The following is an 18,624-nucleotide window of genomic DNA, read 5'->3' on the forward strand; positions in this document are numbered from 1 at the left end:
GTTATGGTTGGATTTTCTGTGAATGTTTGTTTTATTTTATTATTATCTTTAAATATAGTTTTTAATATTATCTTTAAATTTAAATAGTGAGATGGAAGAAAATTTAACTTTTTTACCATATTTTTTTATATATATATAATTTTAACCTAATGTGTAATAGTTTATTAGTAACTGATCGATCTCCAATAATTAAAATGTCATTCCAGTATAAAATAAATAGCCAATGTGTTTAACTTCTGACAAAAATCTTTAATTTGAAAAGAGATAATCAAACTTGATCTGGCCTTTTTGCACTTAGTATTCTGTGCAAAGTTTTTTTGTTGGCAAATATTTTAGGCGGTTTTCATGGAATTTCATCAAACAACTGGACTGCATGATATCCTACTAGTTTTTTAGAGAATCTGTACAACAGCCCGTTACATATTAAGTCACATACTGCATACCTACAAGGACTGCAGTATCTCTGGAATCATTAAAGGTGTACAGTGGAAAAGGCAGGCAACATTATTGACTTTGTGAGAAGTCTAGACAAAGTGGTAACATAATCTTAGATGCTTGTATTGGGAGCATTGTTACATGCTGTAGTGAAGTTCAGTCATGGATCAATATGGCAGTGCCCAGGGTCTTCAATCAGTGGTTAACATGAAACAACCAGCAACAAGAACAAGCCCAATTGGAAGAATATATTCCACAGCTGTGATCTGACATGCTGTAGTGAAGTATATACGAAATTGGAAGGCAGCACTGCAATTAATGAAACTTTCAGCAGGGGAATATTGAAGATTTTGGTGATGTAAACCAGCACAATATATTAGTAGTGACAAATAATGCAAGGAAGCAGGCTTATACAGCATCATTTAAAAAAACTACTACTCATTTTGTGCATCCAGTCATATCCATTGTTGGTGTTAGGAACACCAACAATGAACAGCAAATCCTAAAATGCATATGTGATCAGAAGAATCACAATTCACATTATTTATTACTTCCTCCACCCCGTTATTACGGCTATAAGTGCCAAATAGTGTGAACTGCCAGTAGTACTAATGTACATATGAGGAGTGGAGGAAACCACAGATTAGTGGATCCTGTATATATCTCATCCTCCATATAATATTGAGACTATTTTTGTGGTATAACATATCCTCTTGTTATTCTGGGGGTCATGTCACCTGAAGGGGTATCTGATCATCTTGTGGAACATAGTTCACTCCTTTATACTGATTGACTGTTTCAAAACATGCCACAGTCCACAGAATGGATTTATGCATGAATAGTATGTAGGGCACAGCTGCATGCAGTGCCTGCCACTTTCTAAAATGCAACATGAATCCCTTTGAGAATCTCTAATAGAATCATCTCCAAGTTAGGTTCTAGCAGAAAGGAAATAACCTATGCAAATCTAATTAAATGCATCTCATACAGGATTGCTGTGATAGACCTACATGCTATTTAAGTGCATTCTCTAATATTTTGGTGGGGAGTGTTTATGTATTATTACAGTATGCATATGTATTATGTGAGTGAGTTTGTCCTAATAATAAGGTAAGAATGTCGTCGACATGTAATAGGGGATGTGAAATTAATTGCAGCACCTAATAATGCCATTTAATATTTTGCATATTGTATAGGTAGGTTACTAGAGAGCAAATGTTTTGGCATATTCACCAGGAATATTATAATTTTTAATTATTTGTTAATTAGATTATTTATCTGCAGGAAATGATCTAGATATGTGCTGCTATTGATTTCACCATGGGCGTCACTTAATCCACAGCTGTGCAGACATTGATCTAGAAATTCAGGATGTACATCTGATAAGATGCCAAAGTTATCTTGTTTAGTGACATACTAGATCAGCACAGGTATGTTGGAAACCTACATATATGAAATGTATATTATATACCAGTGGTGTGCGAACTGTTTAAGGTTCCCCACCCTTCATTCTATATTTAAGTTTTCTCTCCTCCATTTTTTTTGGTTTTAAATCTTCAGAATCATAAAATTAATTTCAAGAAAATGGAAACTTCGAACATCTTACCATTCCCCCAATAGAATCTTTCTTATTCGCTTGGGCTGTTCCTCATGTTGGCACACCCCTGGTATATACTACTTACCATGTAAGTGGTACCATCTTCTTCTTCAGGGGTCTGAAGAGGATGATGATATATCTCGATGTTATAAACCTCAAAGTAGTACAGATTAAACAGTAATGTGCAGGGCACAGTAGGTCCCAGGTTACTACGTCACATAACTTTTTTATAATGGTACTTAGTATTTTATTTAGGATAGTTCTAAGTTTATCTGTATTCACATATGAAACATTTTTGAAATTTACACTTTGTCTGATGATCATTAACTGCAGGCCATTATGGATGCTAAACTATCAGCAGCAGCATTCTGTTGTGGCAGTGTTATTGGTTGAAGGTGGAAGAGGGGATTTCATTTTCACATACAGTGAAGAATGATAGCTCTTCAGCAAATGTGATTCTTCTTTTATGGTACAGTAAATTAAATTTGATAAATAATGAGTTTGTAATTGGCTTTGTTGTGAATTTTTTCTGCTACATAAATTTTGTAAAGGTAAAAAGTAGTGTATACACATTATATCAAAAATGAAGTGCAGCTGATAGTTACATTCTTGCAAGGGTCCATGTCCCATATGAACTTGTAACAGACTGTTTAAAAATTAAATTAATAGTTAATTTTAATGTAATGTTAATGAGCAATATTAATTTGAACTTAGTATTTATCCAGTATAAGTTTGGATTTTGATCTTATGTACTCCTGTTGATTTCACCATGGTCATTACTTGATAATGAGTTCTTTGTTGTTGATTGTGTTAGGATTGGAGACTTTTAGCCATCAAAAAATCAAGATAACGAGTATGTGCTCACCATTAATATTTGGACGTGCCTGCCTGCTTAAGAGATAAAAAATATATTAAAAGCTAATGTTGAAATAAGGAATAACAGTACAACGTGCACAATTTCTAATATTCTTACCTTCATGTTAAAAATATGTTTATTTAAAATGGAATGGTCGTAATTTTTTAATAAATGTATTTAGCAAAATATATATTTATTTGTATATATAGTATTTATAGTATATAGTTTGTATATAGTATATACAAAATATATATAGTATTTAGCAAAATATAATAATGGGTTGAGCAAGCTCAATGGTGATGGGACTCCCATCTCTTGTTGTGGAAGTTGGATAGCTTAAATAGATTTAAGGCTGGGCTGGACAGGCATTTGGAGTGAATTGGATGGGTGAAATGGGAGTGTTTTTTTTTTTTTTTTTGGCTGATGCTGCATAAGCTTTCTTTCGTGCATCATACGCCTCAACTAATGCTATATATATCCCAAGAGAGTTTCCGTTCTCCAGAATCTGAAAAAAAATTCATTTTGGAATTTCCTTCAAATTCACCACTTCTGAAAAGTTTAAATTACATTGGGAAAAAACTGTCATTGTAAAAATTGTGTGACAGACAGTAGAAAACACTTGCCAAAATAGCAGGCTTCCCAATAACAGCCACACTATGCAACATAGTTTTATTGCTATATATCAATTAGCACTGCAGTTAAATTGTGTGAGGCACTTCGTCAAAACTGATATAAACAATATAACAAGTGTGTATATGGGATAGCAGTCGTTATACCTAACCTTTTTAAATATTATTTGGTTGTCAGAATTCTTTGGGGGGGGGGAGGTATCACTGAGTGGTGTCCTGACTTACCCGTTATCGGCAGAACTTCCTGAAGCAATCTACAGCATCTTCAGGTGTGTTACGAAAGTGAATTTGAACCAAACATAATTGAACCCAAATTGTAATTTATTTACATTATTTACCAAATGAATTTAATAAATCTCATTACAGTGAATTTCTTGGGATGTACATGCCTAATGAGGTCAGCAAAACTTTTATCTGCAGAGAAATTCATTCATTTATTTTTTATTTTATTTTATTTATTATTTTTTTTGTGATTAATTTATATGTTCATTTATTTAAATGTTTTATACATGGATGCTGTATACCAATTTTAATCTTTGGTATTTATAACTTAATATAAAAATATTTTACATCTTTTCTTCAGACTTGTATATTGTTTGAAGCTATCGAATCCACAGAGCAGAAGCACTGTAAATACCAAATGCCAGCCAAAACTAAAATTTTTTCAAGTACAGAGATTGATACCATGATTCCCTTGCAAAATGTGGGCTATTCAAACTCTCCAAATGATAGGAAATACACTAATTCGTGGTGTCACTTTTTGTCATTGTTGTTCTTTGCTTTTTTTTTTTTTTTTTTACTTTAACCAAGTGAATTTGGTATTTAGTGTCTAGATGCAGAAAAACTTGATGACAACATAGTGATGTTTTGTTTGTATTACTCCTTGAGGTAAAACCTTACTCTGTCCTAGACAACTATGAAAACCACAGAAATCTATTTCATTCCAGTCAATAAAATAAAATGAAACTAAAAACTTTAGTATTGCATTATAGTGTGGTGACATGTCAGATCTCAGTGGCTACATTTAATCTAAAACTGGATTTACAGTACGTTCAATCCACAGTCAGTAATTCAAAGAACCAATTTCCACCCATCTTCCCATGAAGTTAGTGTTATGAACAGTCAGAAGTGTCATTGTCTGCTCTGAAATGTGTTTATATAGTTTTGCATATTGGTATTCTGAACAGAGAACTTCTTTGCTGTCCCATATGTTTTGATCACATCTGCATAGAATCTACATACACAGAATTTGAATATTTCTGTGTTATGTAAAACACAGATGGCAGTGCATCCTCACTGACCCACAAAGTATTATATGAAGGTCATTGTTTAGATTATGAATATTGTAAGTATGGATATTTAATATGGCCACAGTGCAAGTTATGCTGTTGAGTTTCCGTATGAGTTCCCATATGTGATATGGGGCCATGTCATCTTACACCTTATAGACCACTAGAGTGAAATACTTAAAAAAATACTTATACTTAATTTTGTATATGTAAATGATTTGGAGAGCAGATGTATTATTAAAGTATCATTCCCATGTTTTTTCAGGGAGCAATGGCCCCAGACTGAAATTGCCAAACAAGATTCGAAGAAACTTCCCAACAGGCAGGGCATGGGCATTCCGTAAGATAATGTTTTAACCTTTTATTTTAATCTCAGATTTATTTCAGATAAAATCTACAGAGAATGCAAAATCCCAAGCGCTGCTTGTTTGAGTCTTTGAACTTTGTAGTGTATGATACATTTATAGGCTGATCCCAGTGTATGTTGTATGAGGAAAGTGGTTGTGCTGGTGGAAATGGCATTACATGTACTCTGGTATGGTGCTTTTTATTTTGCTAGCTTGGTAATGAGTGTGCTCTGTTTTTAAGCAGTGTATGTGGATGTACAGGGTGATTCAGGTAAATATTTTGGAGGGTTAAAGTATCAGTTATTCTCAGTAAAAAAAGTTCATATAAACGTGTCCAATTCTCAATGGATACTGAGATACAGCTGTTTGAAACTGGCATGCACAGCTCTCTAAATTTGATGTGACCAAGAAGCAGTTATAACCTGACGCTGTTTGATGTTAGAAGTGTTGTTAAAAATGCTTCACATCTTCACACACGCTGAATATGCCGATAAGGTGTTTGTCTATGGTTTTTGTGGTGAGAATACCATTGACAGTTTCCTAACTGCGGAATACCAAATTCAAGAGCTTTTACTAGTGTTTACACCGAGAGAGACTGGTACAGTTCGCAGCGCTCATATTTCTAGTGAACGTGTAAATGAACAAAATGTGGATGAAATAGAACACATTCTTCAGTCGGTAGAACCTAGTCCTACACATATCGGTGTTCCATAGACAAGAGTATGGCAAACATTATGTGAGCACAGCTTCTTTTCCATTTCACATACAGTGGGTGCAACACCTTCAGCCAGGAGATGACTCCCAGCGATTGGAATTTTGTTGGTTGGAAAATGCTAATCGCCGATTAATTCCATTAGTACTGTTCAGCGATGAAGCTACTTTCACCTGTGACGGTATCATCAGTGCCCGTAACTCTCATAGGTGGTCAGACAAAAATCCATATGGCACTGTAGAAAATATTTTCAACATCGCTCTCTGTAAAATGTGTGGTGCCGGTATCATCGACAATCAGTTGATTGGGCCTGTTGTGTTACAAAATCGTCTTACAGGGCCATTTACATAGAATTTATGCAAAATGAACTTCCACTATTATTGGAGGATGTTCCCTTGGCTTCAAGGGTTGGTATGTACTTTTGGTATGACGGAACTCCTGTACATTATTCGTGTTTGGTGATACAATATCTAAATCGAACTTTCCCTGAACGGTGGATCAGCCGTGATGATCCCGTTCATTGGCCACTAAGTTCTGCAGATCTCACTCCATTAGATTTTTTTTTGTGGGGATAGATGAAAAGCACAGTATACAAAGAAAAGGTAAATATAAGAGACGAATTGCTCGCTCACATTTTGAATACTGCTGCCCTCATAAAGGAACACCATGACAACCTCAGAAGAACAACCCGTCATATTACCACAAGAGTTGCAAAGTGCATTGAGGTTGACAGTGGGATTTTCGGATATTTATTGTGACTAAAAAATTTGTCAATTTGTATCATTTAAAAAGTCGGTAAATATAAACAATAAGTCTTTTATTGTTCTTTAATTAATACCATTCATAATGGCTTTGTATGTGCCAGTTTCAAACAGCTGTATCTCTGTATCCATTGAAAATTGGACACATGTTTATATGAAGTTTTTTACTCAGAATAATCGATACTATAACCTCACAAAATATTTACTGTTCCTCTTGAATCACCCTGTATATGCTTCACCCTGACTTCATGTTTTGTTAGCTCTCATGGCTAGCACAGTGGATGTAATTGCTGTTCACGTACACCATGTTAAAAATGCCTTGATTTGAATTCCATTGTGACAGGAAGAATTTTTATGATCAAATTAATCAGTCTCGGGCAAGGGTTACATGGTTCACTTCCTCTGGAAACTCAGATTTTTCATCCAGGCAAAGCAATGATAGAAAAACGTAATATACAGGCACGATATGGCCTTAGCAGCCCTTGTGCCATTAAACAACAACATGCAATTTACGAACATATTACGCTGATGCCTAATGGTCTTAGTTCCTCCATGTAAATTCTAAACCAACCAAACCAGTCATTTTTCTGATGCATTCATGCCAAGTAGAGTAGTGCCAAATGAGAAACTTGCAATGTCTGCATGCATTTGCCAAGAAACACAGCACGTTTCATAATTCTGCAATTTAAAAAAAAAAAAAAAAGAAAGGAGGAAAAAATATTTTATTAAATGTTGTATGTTATTGTGTATTGCAGAAGCAACAAGCATCCAACAGAATCTCATTAATTTAAATTTTAAGGATGATGTTGTTTTTTTTGTATGGCATTATTTTCTATATTAAATGAAGCTGTTCCTTTAATATTGACATAATTGAACCTTGGCTAAAAAATTCTCCCTTTGTATTTTTAATTAAATATTTTTATTTAATTAAAGGCTTTTGTTATAATAAGTAATTGTGTGTTTTCATATTTCTGTTTGCTTTTTTTATTTATTCACAAAGGAAAGTCTTAAATGTGATACATCCAAGTATTCTTCCTTTCATAACAGATTTTTAGTTAAAGAACCCCAGGGAGGTGCAAATTACAGGCCCAGTTTGGTCTGCTTAGACATTATAGTGTCCTCAAGGAATCTCTTCCCGGTACTCAGATCATTACAGTATCGATTTTTCCAATTTTACCTGTAGCTAAGCTACAAGAAAAAATGGAAAAAAATTTATTAACAACCACAACTTATAATAATATTGTCTAATTCAGTCAGTAGCTAATGATGAAATGATAGGTGTGGCTATAAATAGTAGTTCTAGGCAGTACATGGAAAGGAATCTATATTATGAGGTCTTGATTGTTGGCTGATCTTTTCTTAACTAATAATTGATTATTTTAATTTCTAGTTTTAAAAATGCCTATAAAATTATTATAGAATTTACAAAGAGTTCATAGGTATCCAGTAGTCATAACTTTTTAAACGGATTAGTAATGAGGACAGGAACACCGGAAGTTGTTGCATTATTCATCGTATTGCAGGTTTTTTTTTTTTTTTTTTTATTTACGAATTTGTATTGACTTCTTTTTGATTTATCTTATTGCAACTTTGCCCTTTATGTGAAAAAAAACCAGGGGCTTTGATATTAATTTAAGTCAGAACGTTAGGGATTTGGATATTCACACGAAGTGTTTTCTGATGCCTTTTATATTTAGTTTTTAATATTTAGCACTTGTAAACAAGCTTCCTTGCTCTCCCCCCCCCCCCAATCAGCCATTCACCCTAGAATATTATGACTCGTAAAATATTCGATGCAGCAATGGTCACTTTAGACAAAAATATCGGCATAAAACACGCTGTAAAACTGACCGTGCAAGTATTCTCACTTGCAATGGTATGATCATATTTTGGTAATAATTATTCTTTTCTCTCCTGTGTGCCTTGTTAGTTTTATGTAGTGATAGTACACCCATGCTGGAAATTCTAATATATTTATATTTTCTAACATTTTTATACACACATATATATATCCCTAAAATGTCTTAGAAAAAATCCAGAAGTGCCATTAATTTCTTCTGACAATATTTACAAAGCTGTAGATCTCCCCTCCAACACAATGTGCACTTTCTGCCATCAAGATGGTGGAGAATGAACATTGTAAGAAGCCAATATGTGGGTAGCACTGAAAAAAATGCTACCTTCAGTGTAATAACATGGTGTAAAATAACTTCAGATATGTGCACATTTTCCATATTTAATATTCTTTGTGGGGAAAAAAGCATGGGGAAATGAAATATTTATTCCCCATATGTTTTTTTTTTTTTTTTATATTCATAATTTTGACAAAGCAGTAGTATTGATATCTATTCATTTATCAATTAGCCTTCAAGATTAACTGCACTTTGTTAAGTAGTAGTGAAATAATAGTTTTGGGGGGATGAAGCTTGTATATTGCATTTTCCTCAAATTTATATAGCTTCCTAAATTTATATATATATTAATGTCCATCTATGAATTAGTGATAATGCATCCTTTTTTAATTAAAAATTCCTTCAAAGCTTTGGAAAACAACCACGAAATTACCGAACTTGTAAATTATTCAGTAACAAGTTAATAACCACCTACCTCACAGTTTATCAAGTTAGTATTTAAATTTTTTTGTGATACAATTGTTGTTCCAGTTTGATCCAAGAAAGGATTCAAAGCTCAGCTCACCTGTTTGACTAGGGAATTAAATAGGTGGTTTTGTTATTTATTTAATTTTATTTATTTATTCTTTGGCTGTGCAGCAAAAGCCCAGGGCTTCCTTTGAATTAAATGGCTCATACTAATGCTAAGGAGAATTGGGATAATTATATATAAGATTATTTTATCAGGATGATTTTAACAGGTTGAAATGATCATTCTATTTTGCTCATTGAAATGCAGTAAAAAGATGAATTTTTTATAAATAAAATTCACATCGTAATGCAATTAGGCAAGAATTGTGGCTTTCACCCTCAGAAACATTGTCCCCACCAGGCCTTCTGTCATATAAAAAGTCCAGTATGTAAAATTAAAAACAGGAAAACTATTTCTGCAGATGCTTCTTGAAATAAGAAGAGTGAATATAATAATAATATTTGCCATATAGTGCAAGAAAGCCACAGGCTTTTGCTGCACCGGTAAAAAAAACAAAACTACCAAGTAGATAAGAAAACACAAATTATATGCTTGCCTCCTCACACAGGTAAGTAATCAGTAGACCCTTGAACTTATTCAAGCTGTCAGCCTCAACTATCTGTGAGGGCAACTTGTTACAGCTATCAACGACTTGCTGTCTAAAAGAAAATTCCTACAATATAATCTAAACCTCAACCCCTGTAATTTGAATTTATGACGCTTGTTCTGGAATTGATTAGAACAGTCAGAATTCCACCTTCATTCATTTTACTAATCCCTCTCAGAGCCTTGTAAACCTCAATCAAGTCACTTCTGAGGTGCCTGATTGCCAAGCTCTGTAGCCCATAAAATCGGAATCTCCTCATATAGTCTTCCTTCTGCCGATCTCACCATTCAAGTTGCCCATCTTTGAACCCTTTCCAAAAGCTGTCTTTTTTCAAACGAAGTCTTCATATTTGAATATGAATATGATTTTTAATAATAAAAAATTTCTGAAATTTGTGCCCAGATTTTTTATGCCGATATTTAAATCATATTGTGAAAGAATTTAATGCCTTATACAGGTAACCCTCGTATAACACGGTAGTTTGGTTCCTACAAAATCTTGTGCAATTATACAGGACTAAGAACCAGTACAAAAAAGGGCGTTACGTTCCAAATACATTCAAAGTGACTTAAAATACACTATATACCAACACCTCGTTGTCTTAGATAACCACATTGTCTTAAATTATTATTATTAGTTTCACCAAAAAAAAATTAATTTCAGGAGTTTCCCTACACTAAATAAATAAAAGGGAATTGCAGTGAAGTTTAATCAACATATTTCAGTGATGAGGAAAAGAATTTAAGGAAGTGTTACCACTAGGAATGAGGGCAGACAGTGAATTCCCATCATTTGTAAATGTATTTGTATGATACTTGAATATGGGCATACAGTAATAAAAATTGGTCTGTGGTGCTTCACCTTTTAAAACTGTGTAAATATTTTATATGACATGCATTGAGAAGATGATTTGATGGCTGAAATGATTGAAATGCAGCTTAATGAGGCCGAAAAGATGTGTGTGCAAACTATTAACCAATTTGTGGTAATCAGAACTGAGCGTGGGATGTAGAATGATTAAAAAAGTTGCATTGCAGGTTGCAGAGGAAATACAGCTGTGCCAAATATATCAATCTTTTGGGGCAAAAGTGGTATTCCAGTAGTCACCAGTAGGCAGTCGAACGCAAAATCACCCCAAGCGAACGCAACACGATAGGAATGAAGAGAAGATTCAGAAAATGTATTTATGTTTTTTATATCAGTGAAGGGGAAACACATTTCACCATAATAACGTAAAAACCAACACAATTCCAGCTATCGGTATGCAATTAGATTGAGTTTACTACCAGTTTATAACAGATTCCACTAGTAGAAAGCCGACCGGGCTAGCCGGGTGGGTAAAGCGCCTGCCTGGCAACCCAAAGGTCGCGGGTTCGAATCCCGCCTCGGGCTTGGATCAAAGTACTACAAAAACCTTGGGAGGTGCACTATGGCCACAGAAGCCGATGCGCCAATAACTACCAAACAAAAAAAAAAAAAAAAAAAAAAAAACTAGTAGAAACGCAACTGGATTTTTATTCAGTGTTGTTTATTCTGGATTTTTATTGTTTTATGGTAGTAACCCCTAGAAATGTGAGGTGTTAATAGTGTATCTCTGCCTTTATGGTGTTGTTTATTCAGTTGCTACATGCGCACAGCTTTATGTGTATCAAGCGTGCCTCCTCGTTTTGTAATTGTGCTTTATTCCCTAAAAATGAGTAAAATACTTAAAAGGTGTGAAAAGGAAGCGTACTGGTGAAGACATTACAGATTCAGAGAGAAAAAGAAAAGCAATATCAATAAACAGAGACGGACTGGGTCAAAAATTCTTACCTGGGAAAATTTGTAGTGGCCTCATACTATGGTTTATGGCCAAAATCACACCGGCCCACCAGGGTTTCCCTGGTAAGGCTTATGGCCAGTCCTCCTCTGTCGATAGAGAAAAAATATGAAATTGTGAAACGCTTTGAGCGAAATGAAAGGCCATGTGATATTGCACGTGCTACAGGCCTAAATGAAGCAACGCCGAAAAGCACACGACAGTTGCAAACTTGACAGGTTGAAAATTGAAAAGGGCTCAATTGTAAAGGGCTTAAAAATTTTAGAAAACATAGGCTCCAACGAAGAACGCGTTATAGCTACAAAGCAAGCAATAAAAAAATTATTAGCTTGCTACGAAGAAATTCTGCGTGAAAAAAAGAAGGCGCTGTGTCGTCAGACAAATTTGTTAATTTTATGAAGCCATCGACATCGAAATAACTTTTTTACGTAAGTCATTTATTTTTTTAATACATATTTTGTATTAATATGTATAAAGAACTGCAATTTTATTAATATTTTTCTTCTAAACTAATGTTTTTGTTAGTCCTTGGTCCCAATTAAACAAAATTTATATGTATTTATATGCAAAGTTGTACCCCGACTTACGCGAATTCGACTTAAGCGATTTTCGTCGGACCCACCTATCGCGTAACTTCGGGGTATTACTGTACATATAATATATACATGGACAAAATTTTAGACTAGTTTTTCTTATATATTTCTTACTTTGGAACGGAACCCCTTCATTACTATGGGAGCCATAACTCAGTTTTCGGTATTCGTGGAATTTCTCAGGAACGTAACCCCCGCGAATAGCGGGGGTTTACTGTACTTATCTGGGACAAGTCATTAGCTGTAATAATGATAAATGGCTTGAAGTCAAGAGAAGAATAAATTTTGGATGGATAGCATTCTGGAAATATAGTCACACACTGAGGAGCAGTATCCCAATTTATCTGAAATGTAAAATAATGAACCAATGTATACTTCCCACCATGACTTATTGAAGCAAAACATGGGCACTCACTAAAAGAAAGGAAGAGAAGCTGAGAACTACACAGCAGAGAATGGAGTGAATTATATTAGGAATCAGACTGTTAGATAAGAAGAGAAACACATGGATTAGGCAGCAAATTCAAGTAAATGACATTCTTATCAAAACTAAAGTTGTCTTGGGCAGGACACATAACTCGAAGACATGATGACAGATGGACTAAGAAAATAACAGAATGGTACCCAAGAGCAGCTAGAAGAAAACCTGGAAAACAACCACGGAGATGGACAGATGAAATTCATTAGTTGTGGGTAGTAAATGGATGGGCATTGCACAAAACAGAAGGAACTGGAAAGTTGCTGGAGAGGCCTTCATCCTGCAGTGGATTGAAAATGGCTGGTGATGATGATAGTCGATAAACGTCATAAGTTAACCGACTTTGAAAGAGGGGTGTTAGTGGGTGCCCAGTGCATGGGTCACTCTATCGCGCAGGTGGTACAGAAATTACACTATCCCAGTTTGACAGTATCAAGAGTATGGGGAATATGCCATTTCCGGAAGAACATCTCATCATGGACAGCACTTGGGGGTGGAGAAAGATGGTGGATGAACATGGCCATCTGTCTCACATTGTTTCAACCAACCGGAGAGCGACAATGGCACAAAGCACCACCAACTTCAACAAGGGAGATGCCAGAAACTTCTCCACCAAGACAATCGGGCGATCATTAGCTGCAGTAGGTTGTGGGAGCCACCGGCCCACCATAGTCTAATTGCTAACACCACAATACAGAACTCTACACCTTGACTGGGCGAAAGAACATCGACACTGGACCTTGAATGGTTAGAGAAACCGCACGAAGCTATACAACTGTCATATCAACAAGGAACTGTTCAGGCATGTTTGGGTAATTGTCTGGGCCGTGTTCAATTTTTCACATGTTGTGTCCATCCTTGCAGACCATCTGCATCCCTTCATGGTCGTCGTGCACCCACAGGACAATGCACCTCTCCACAGAGCTGTGGTAACTAGAACATGGTTTGAAGAGTGTTCTGCAGGTTTTGCCATCATGGAATGGCCAATTCGTTCAGCGGACACGAACTCTGTGGAACATCTTGGGATGCTGTGGAAAGGTCCGTTCGAGCTTTGGATCCTCCACCCAAGAATGCGACGGAATTATGGGCAGTGGTGTAGCAAGCATGGATGGAAATACCTGCGGAACGCTTCCATGAACTAGTGAACTGAATGCCTTGCCACATGACTTCCCCTATCTGTGTGAAACGTGGACCTACCCGTTACTAGGTAGGTGTCCCATGATTTATATCCACTCAGTGTTAATATTGGAAATGTGAAAGCTACAGAATGAAAATGCGCATACTAGTTTTTCTGGAGTGAAATTTGCATTATTGTAAATTAAAGATTTGGGGGGGGGATGATTTAGCATTCATTTCAAAATTTATGCTGTAGGTGCTTGGTTCATGGGATGAATTTTTCGACACACAGTACAGGTATTCTTCATATTCAGGAATTGCATACTGCTTTAGATGAATAATTTTTCAGCTTTTGGCAAATGAGAATATTATGCTTAACACTGTCTTAGACACCACATATAAAATCACATGCTTTATAGCACATAACAACAAAACTCGCAGCAAAATCTGATTTAATTTGTGGGCACTTCATTGTTTCGTTGATTACCCACATGTTTACTTTGAGAATTTATTTTAATAGCTCTCTTTCTCTTTTCAGTTGGCAACCAGAAAGTAAGTTTCCATTCCATAGAGTGCGACTACCTCCACCACCTTTGAAAGAAGGAGAGAGTAACGATGAACTAACAGAAGGTCAGGAAGTAGAAGTGAGTTAAGATTGTATTTATTCATTTAGATTAAAAATTTTTTTTTTGTAAAATTATGTTTGTAAAATACAAATGCAATTATAAATTTTTAGTAAAATCACTGAAACCTAATTTTAACAGACTTCACTATCCTCTGAAAGAGTATCTGGCACACCCGTTTTCATAGTCCATTGGATATTTCAGATAAACAATTGATTTGAGCCCAAACTTTTATTCAATAAGAAGTTAATATACATTTCTTTTTAACATACACTTGTCTGGTCTAAACTAGACCTTGTCCTGGGTATTTCTCATCTTCCTTTATGTAATTTTTCCATTAATAATGGAGGGGGACATGCTTTGATTTACCTTCTTTGATTTACCTTCAGCTCTGTGCTGACCTCTTGCCTGCTTTTACTGATGTTTTGAAGTTCAAATCCACTGTGGGATCTGCTTCCATCCCACTTACTTCTGTATCCAGGACTATACCCATTGAATACAGCATGTACACAGTAGAGAGTTGTATGCCCTATAGTTAGCCTTGGATCACATTAAAACCTACAAGTACCAAAGCTGTATGGTATTCGCAGACTCTTCAAATGCATTGCAGGCTTTGTCTGTGATGAGATATAATCCTCATGTTATTGTATCCCAGGTGCAATAGATGTTGCATTCTCTTTCTGAAAGTTCTCTTGACATTTATTTCTGCAGAGACCATATGTCAGCTGTTTTTAGTTATTTAAAATTATCAAACTTGTTTGCTCTTGTTTTAAACTTTCCTTTTATGCCATTTTGACATAGTGATCTGATTCTGCTTTACCCATCTCTTTTATATCACTGTGTTTAATCATATTATAGCCTTTATAACTCATGTGCCACAAAAATCCAAACCCAACCACCACCAAACTCAGGCCATTACACAAGGTAGGCATATCAGCAACACAATTAGTTGTTCTTGCTATGGCATTTAGAGAGGAGCTGACTAATTTGAAGAAGAGTATTATTGTCAGATGGAATGTTGCTGGCTTCTTGATTCATGCAATTGCTGACGCCCTTACACCAGGGATTCTTAACCTGGTGCTCGTGAGCACCGTTGTGCTCTTTAAAAAATAAATTTTGTTTGCAACTGATCCTAAAATGGGTGCTCGTGTGCACCTTCGCGTAAGCTAAAAAATTTATATATGTATTTTTGTATTTAAAAAAGGTGCTTTTTATTTCTCAACTTTCTGGATATTCTACAAAAATCCATGCCAATCTTCGCTAGAACATGAATTTTTTCACCTGACGCCTCAAATTCTACGAAATAGCGTAGGATCATATAATAATGTCATAGAATTCAGTAGTCTATGGTGGACACGAGTCTACTTTAACAGAAAACATGCACGCGACCACTAGATAGATTCACCTTCGTCCTTTCAAGAACCTCTGTAAATGTGCTTATTAATTAAGCCTACATAATAGACTCATAATAAAAAATGTAATTTTCTGTAAGAGACTCCAACTTTCTTGAGGGAAAAAAAGGAAAATGGCTTTATAAGTTGTTTTGCCTCTACTACATTCATGAGTACGATGCGAAGGCGTCTCCTTAGCCAGGTGGGAAGGAGCAGCAGTGCGTAGCACACGCTTCTTGATTAGACCGTGGTTCGAACCAGTCACCACCAAATATTGCAGATGCGGAAAGGTCAGGGAATGACCACCGCATATCCCGGAGCAATATGGCCTTAGTTGCTAATGCTCCAAATAACAAACAACAGAGTATGATGCGAACTTGATTGTTAAAACACACATCAGTGTTTCCCTTGGAAATATTCAATTTAGTAAGAAAAATGTTTACAAAAAACTATGTTGAGAGTACAGTCAGTCCTCTTGTAACACGTGTTTACACTACACGAATTAGATCATCCACCATTTATAAATAGGGGAACGATATCATATATAACACAAACTGAATTCGCTTATGCACGATTTGCCTTTGTGTTTACAAGAAATGGCATTCGAACGCGGAATCACCCCAACTGAACGCAACACGATAGGAATGAAGAGAAGATTCTGAAAATGTATTTGTTTTTTTTTATATCAGTGAAGGAGAAACACATTTCACCATAAATGCCATTAGATCGAGTTTACTACCAGTATATAACAGATTCCACTAGCAGAAACACAACTGGAAATTGTTTTTATTGTTTTATGGTAATAACCCCCAGAAATGTGCTTTAGTAAAATGTGAAGTATTAATAGTGTATCTCTGCCTTTACGGTGTTGTTTATTCAGTTGTTACATGCACGTAGCTTTGTTTATGTGTATCAAGCGTGCCTCCTCATTTTGTAATTGTGCTTTATTCAATAAAAATGAGTAAAAGACTTAAAAGGTGTGAAAAGAGGCGTCCTGGTGAAGACATTACAGATTCAGAGAGAAAAAGAAAAGCAATATCAATAAACAGAGACGGACTGGGTCAAAAATTCTTACCTGGGAAAATTTGTAGTGGCCTCATACTATGGTTTATGGCCAGTCCGCCTCTGTCGATAGAGAAAAAATATGAAATTGTGAAACGCTTTGAGCAAAATGAAAGACCATGTGATATTGCACGTGCTACAGGCCTAAATGAGGCAACGCCGAGAATTAGAAAGAATGCAGAGAAAATAAAAACAACTTTCATAGCAGGAACAACTCAAAGTCTAATTAAAATCCATTACATCAAGACACAAAGAATTAGAAGAGATGGAATGGCTGTCATCTATTTGGATAGAAAATCAAACAAAAAACAGGTTTGCTTACGATAGAAGCAAAAGCATTAGCAATATTTTATTACGTAATAGTCGTAATAAAATACGTTTTTTTTTTTTTTTTTTTTTTTTTTGCTCGCCTTTTCCTATTATTATATGGGGTCAGCGTTTTTATTGTTTTGGCATGCAATTTTTACAGCCGGATGCCCTTCCTAACGCCAACCCTCACCCTTTATCCGTCCGGGCTGGGAATATGCAGTGGTCATTCCCTAACCTACTGCATCCTCCATATTTGGTGGGTACGGGCTTGAACCTCGGTCTAGTCAAGAAGCATGTGCTATGCACTACTTCTCCTGCCCACCTGGCTACGGAGGTACACATTTTATTAATCGTAATGAAATACGTAAGTATTTTATTACGATTATTTATTGTGTTTGGTAATGTTTTGGTTACAAATGTGTGTTCAATCTTGGGTGGTCGGCACCTGACCCTATTTTTCCCATAAGGCCTGTTGTTTATATTGCACGACTTTGCATTGCACGAGGGTTTCTTGAAACGCAACTATAGTGCTATACGAAGACTGACTGTACGATCATTGTTGCTGTAGTATCGTTGCAGACTGAGGATACTGCCTCGTTCGATTCTCATTTTCTGGTTTGAACAGGTTTCTGCTGGGTTATGCTCAATTGTGCTCCTGCAATAGGTACCGTATATGTATAGTGCTGACTTTAAAGGTGATGAAAGTGTTTATAGTAAGAAATATTTTGATTTTTGTGCAAATGCTTAAATGTATTTTCTTTTATCAGGTTTAACTAAAGTTACTAAACCCTTTCAAAATGAATAAGTTTTTAAAAAGAAACCAAAAAAAACACGAGGAAAAAAATTATGCATTAACACTACCTTCGCAGTCATCTGATTTAGACCTACACGTTTCAAATGCAAAGACACAAAAAAATAAAAAGTATGCATTTCAGTCCTCTTGGGAATATGATTATTTGGTAATAAATAGTAGTGGAAATGGTTTAATTTGCTTATGTCCGGTGTATTTGGCTCGCTATCGGAAGTAGAATTCTGAAAGTCATTACCAAACATGGCATAGGAATTTTCATGGTTTTCCCAAATTTAGTGATATTAGAAAAGCTATAAACTTCAAGAAGATAAAAAGAAACTTGAAAGATAAAAAAATTTAGGTCAAGCTAATATTAGTAAAGTGTTAGCAAATGAAGTTTCATTTATTTTATCGAATATATTTGCAAAGAATTCATTCCCATACGCTAGTAGTGAAATAATAAAAAACTATATGATGTCATCATTAGAAGTGCTTGCTAGTGTCTTACCAGAAAAACAGAGAGCTACCTTGATTAGCTCTGGCAAAAATATTCCTTTGAGTAATGAT

At 35.4% G+C, this 18,624-nt stretch overlaps 1 protein-coding gene across 1 annotated transcript in view; it reads left to right on the forward strand.

Moving 5' to 3' along the window:
- The window catches only part of LOC150092017 (RNA-binding protein FXR1-like), a 308,330-nt gene that overhangs the window by 73,540 nt on the left and 216,166 nt on the right, over positions 1 to 18,624 (forward strand). The window contains exons 3-4 of the mRNA XM_090377720.1: positions 5,072 to 5,146; positions 14,421 to 14,526. Coding sequence (XP_090233846.1) covers positions 5,072 to 5,146; positions 14,421 to 14,526 — 181 coding nt within the window. The remainder of the gene's footprint in view (positions 1 to 5,071; positions 5,147 to 14,420; positions 14,527 to 18,624) is intronic.

Source organism: Mastigoproctus giganteus, chromosome 1, assembly GCF_048544385.1.
Source record: "Mastigoproctus giganteus isolate SK-2022 chromosome 1, ASM4854438v1, whole genome shotgun sequence".
In the NCBI taxonomy this organism is placed as follows: Eukaryota; Metazoa; Arthropoda; class Arachnida; order Uropygi; family Thelyphonidae; genus Mastigoproctus; species Mastigoproctus giganteus.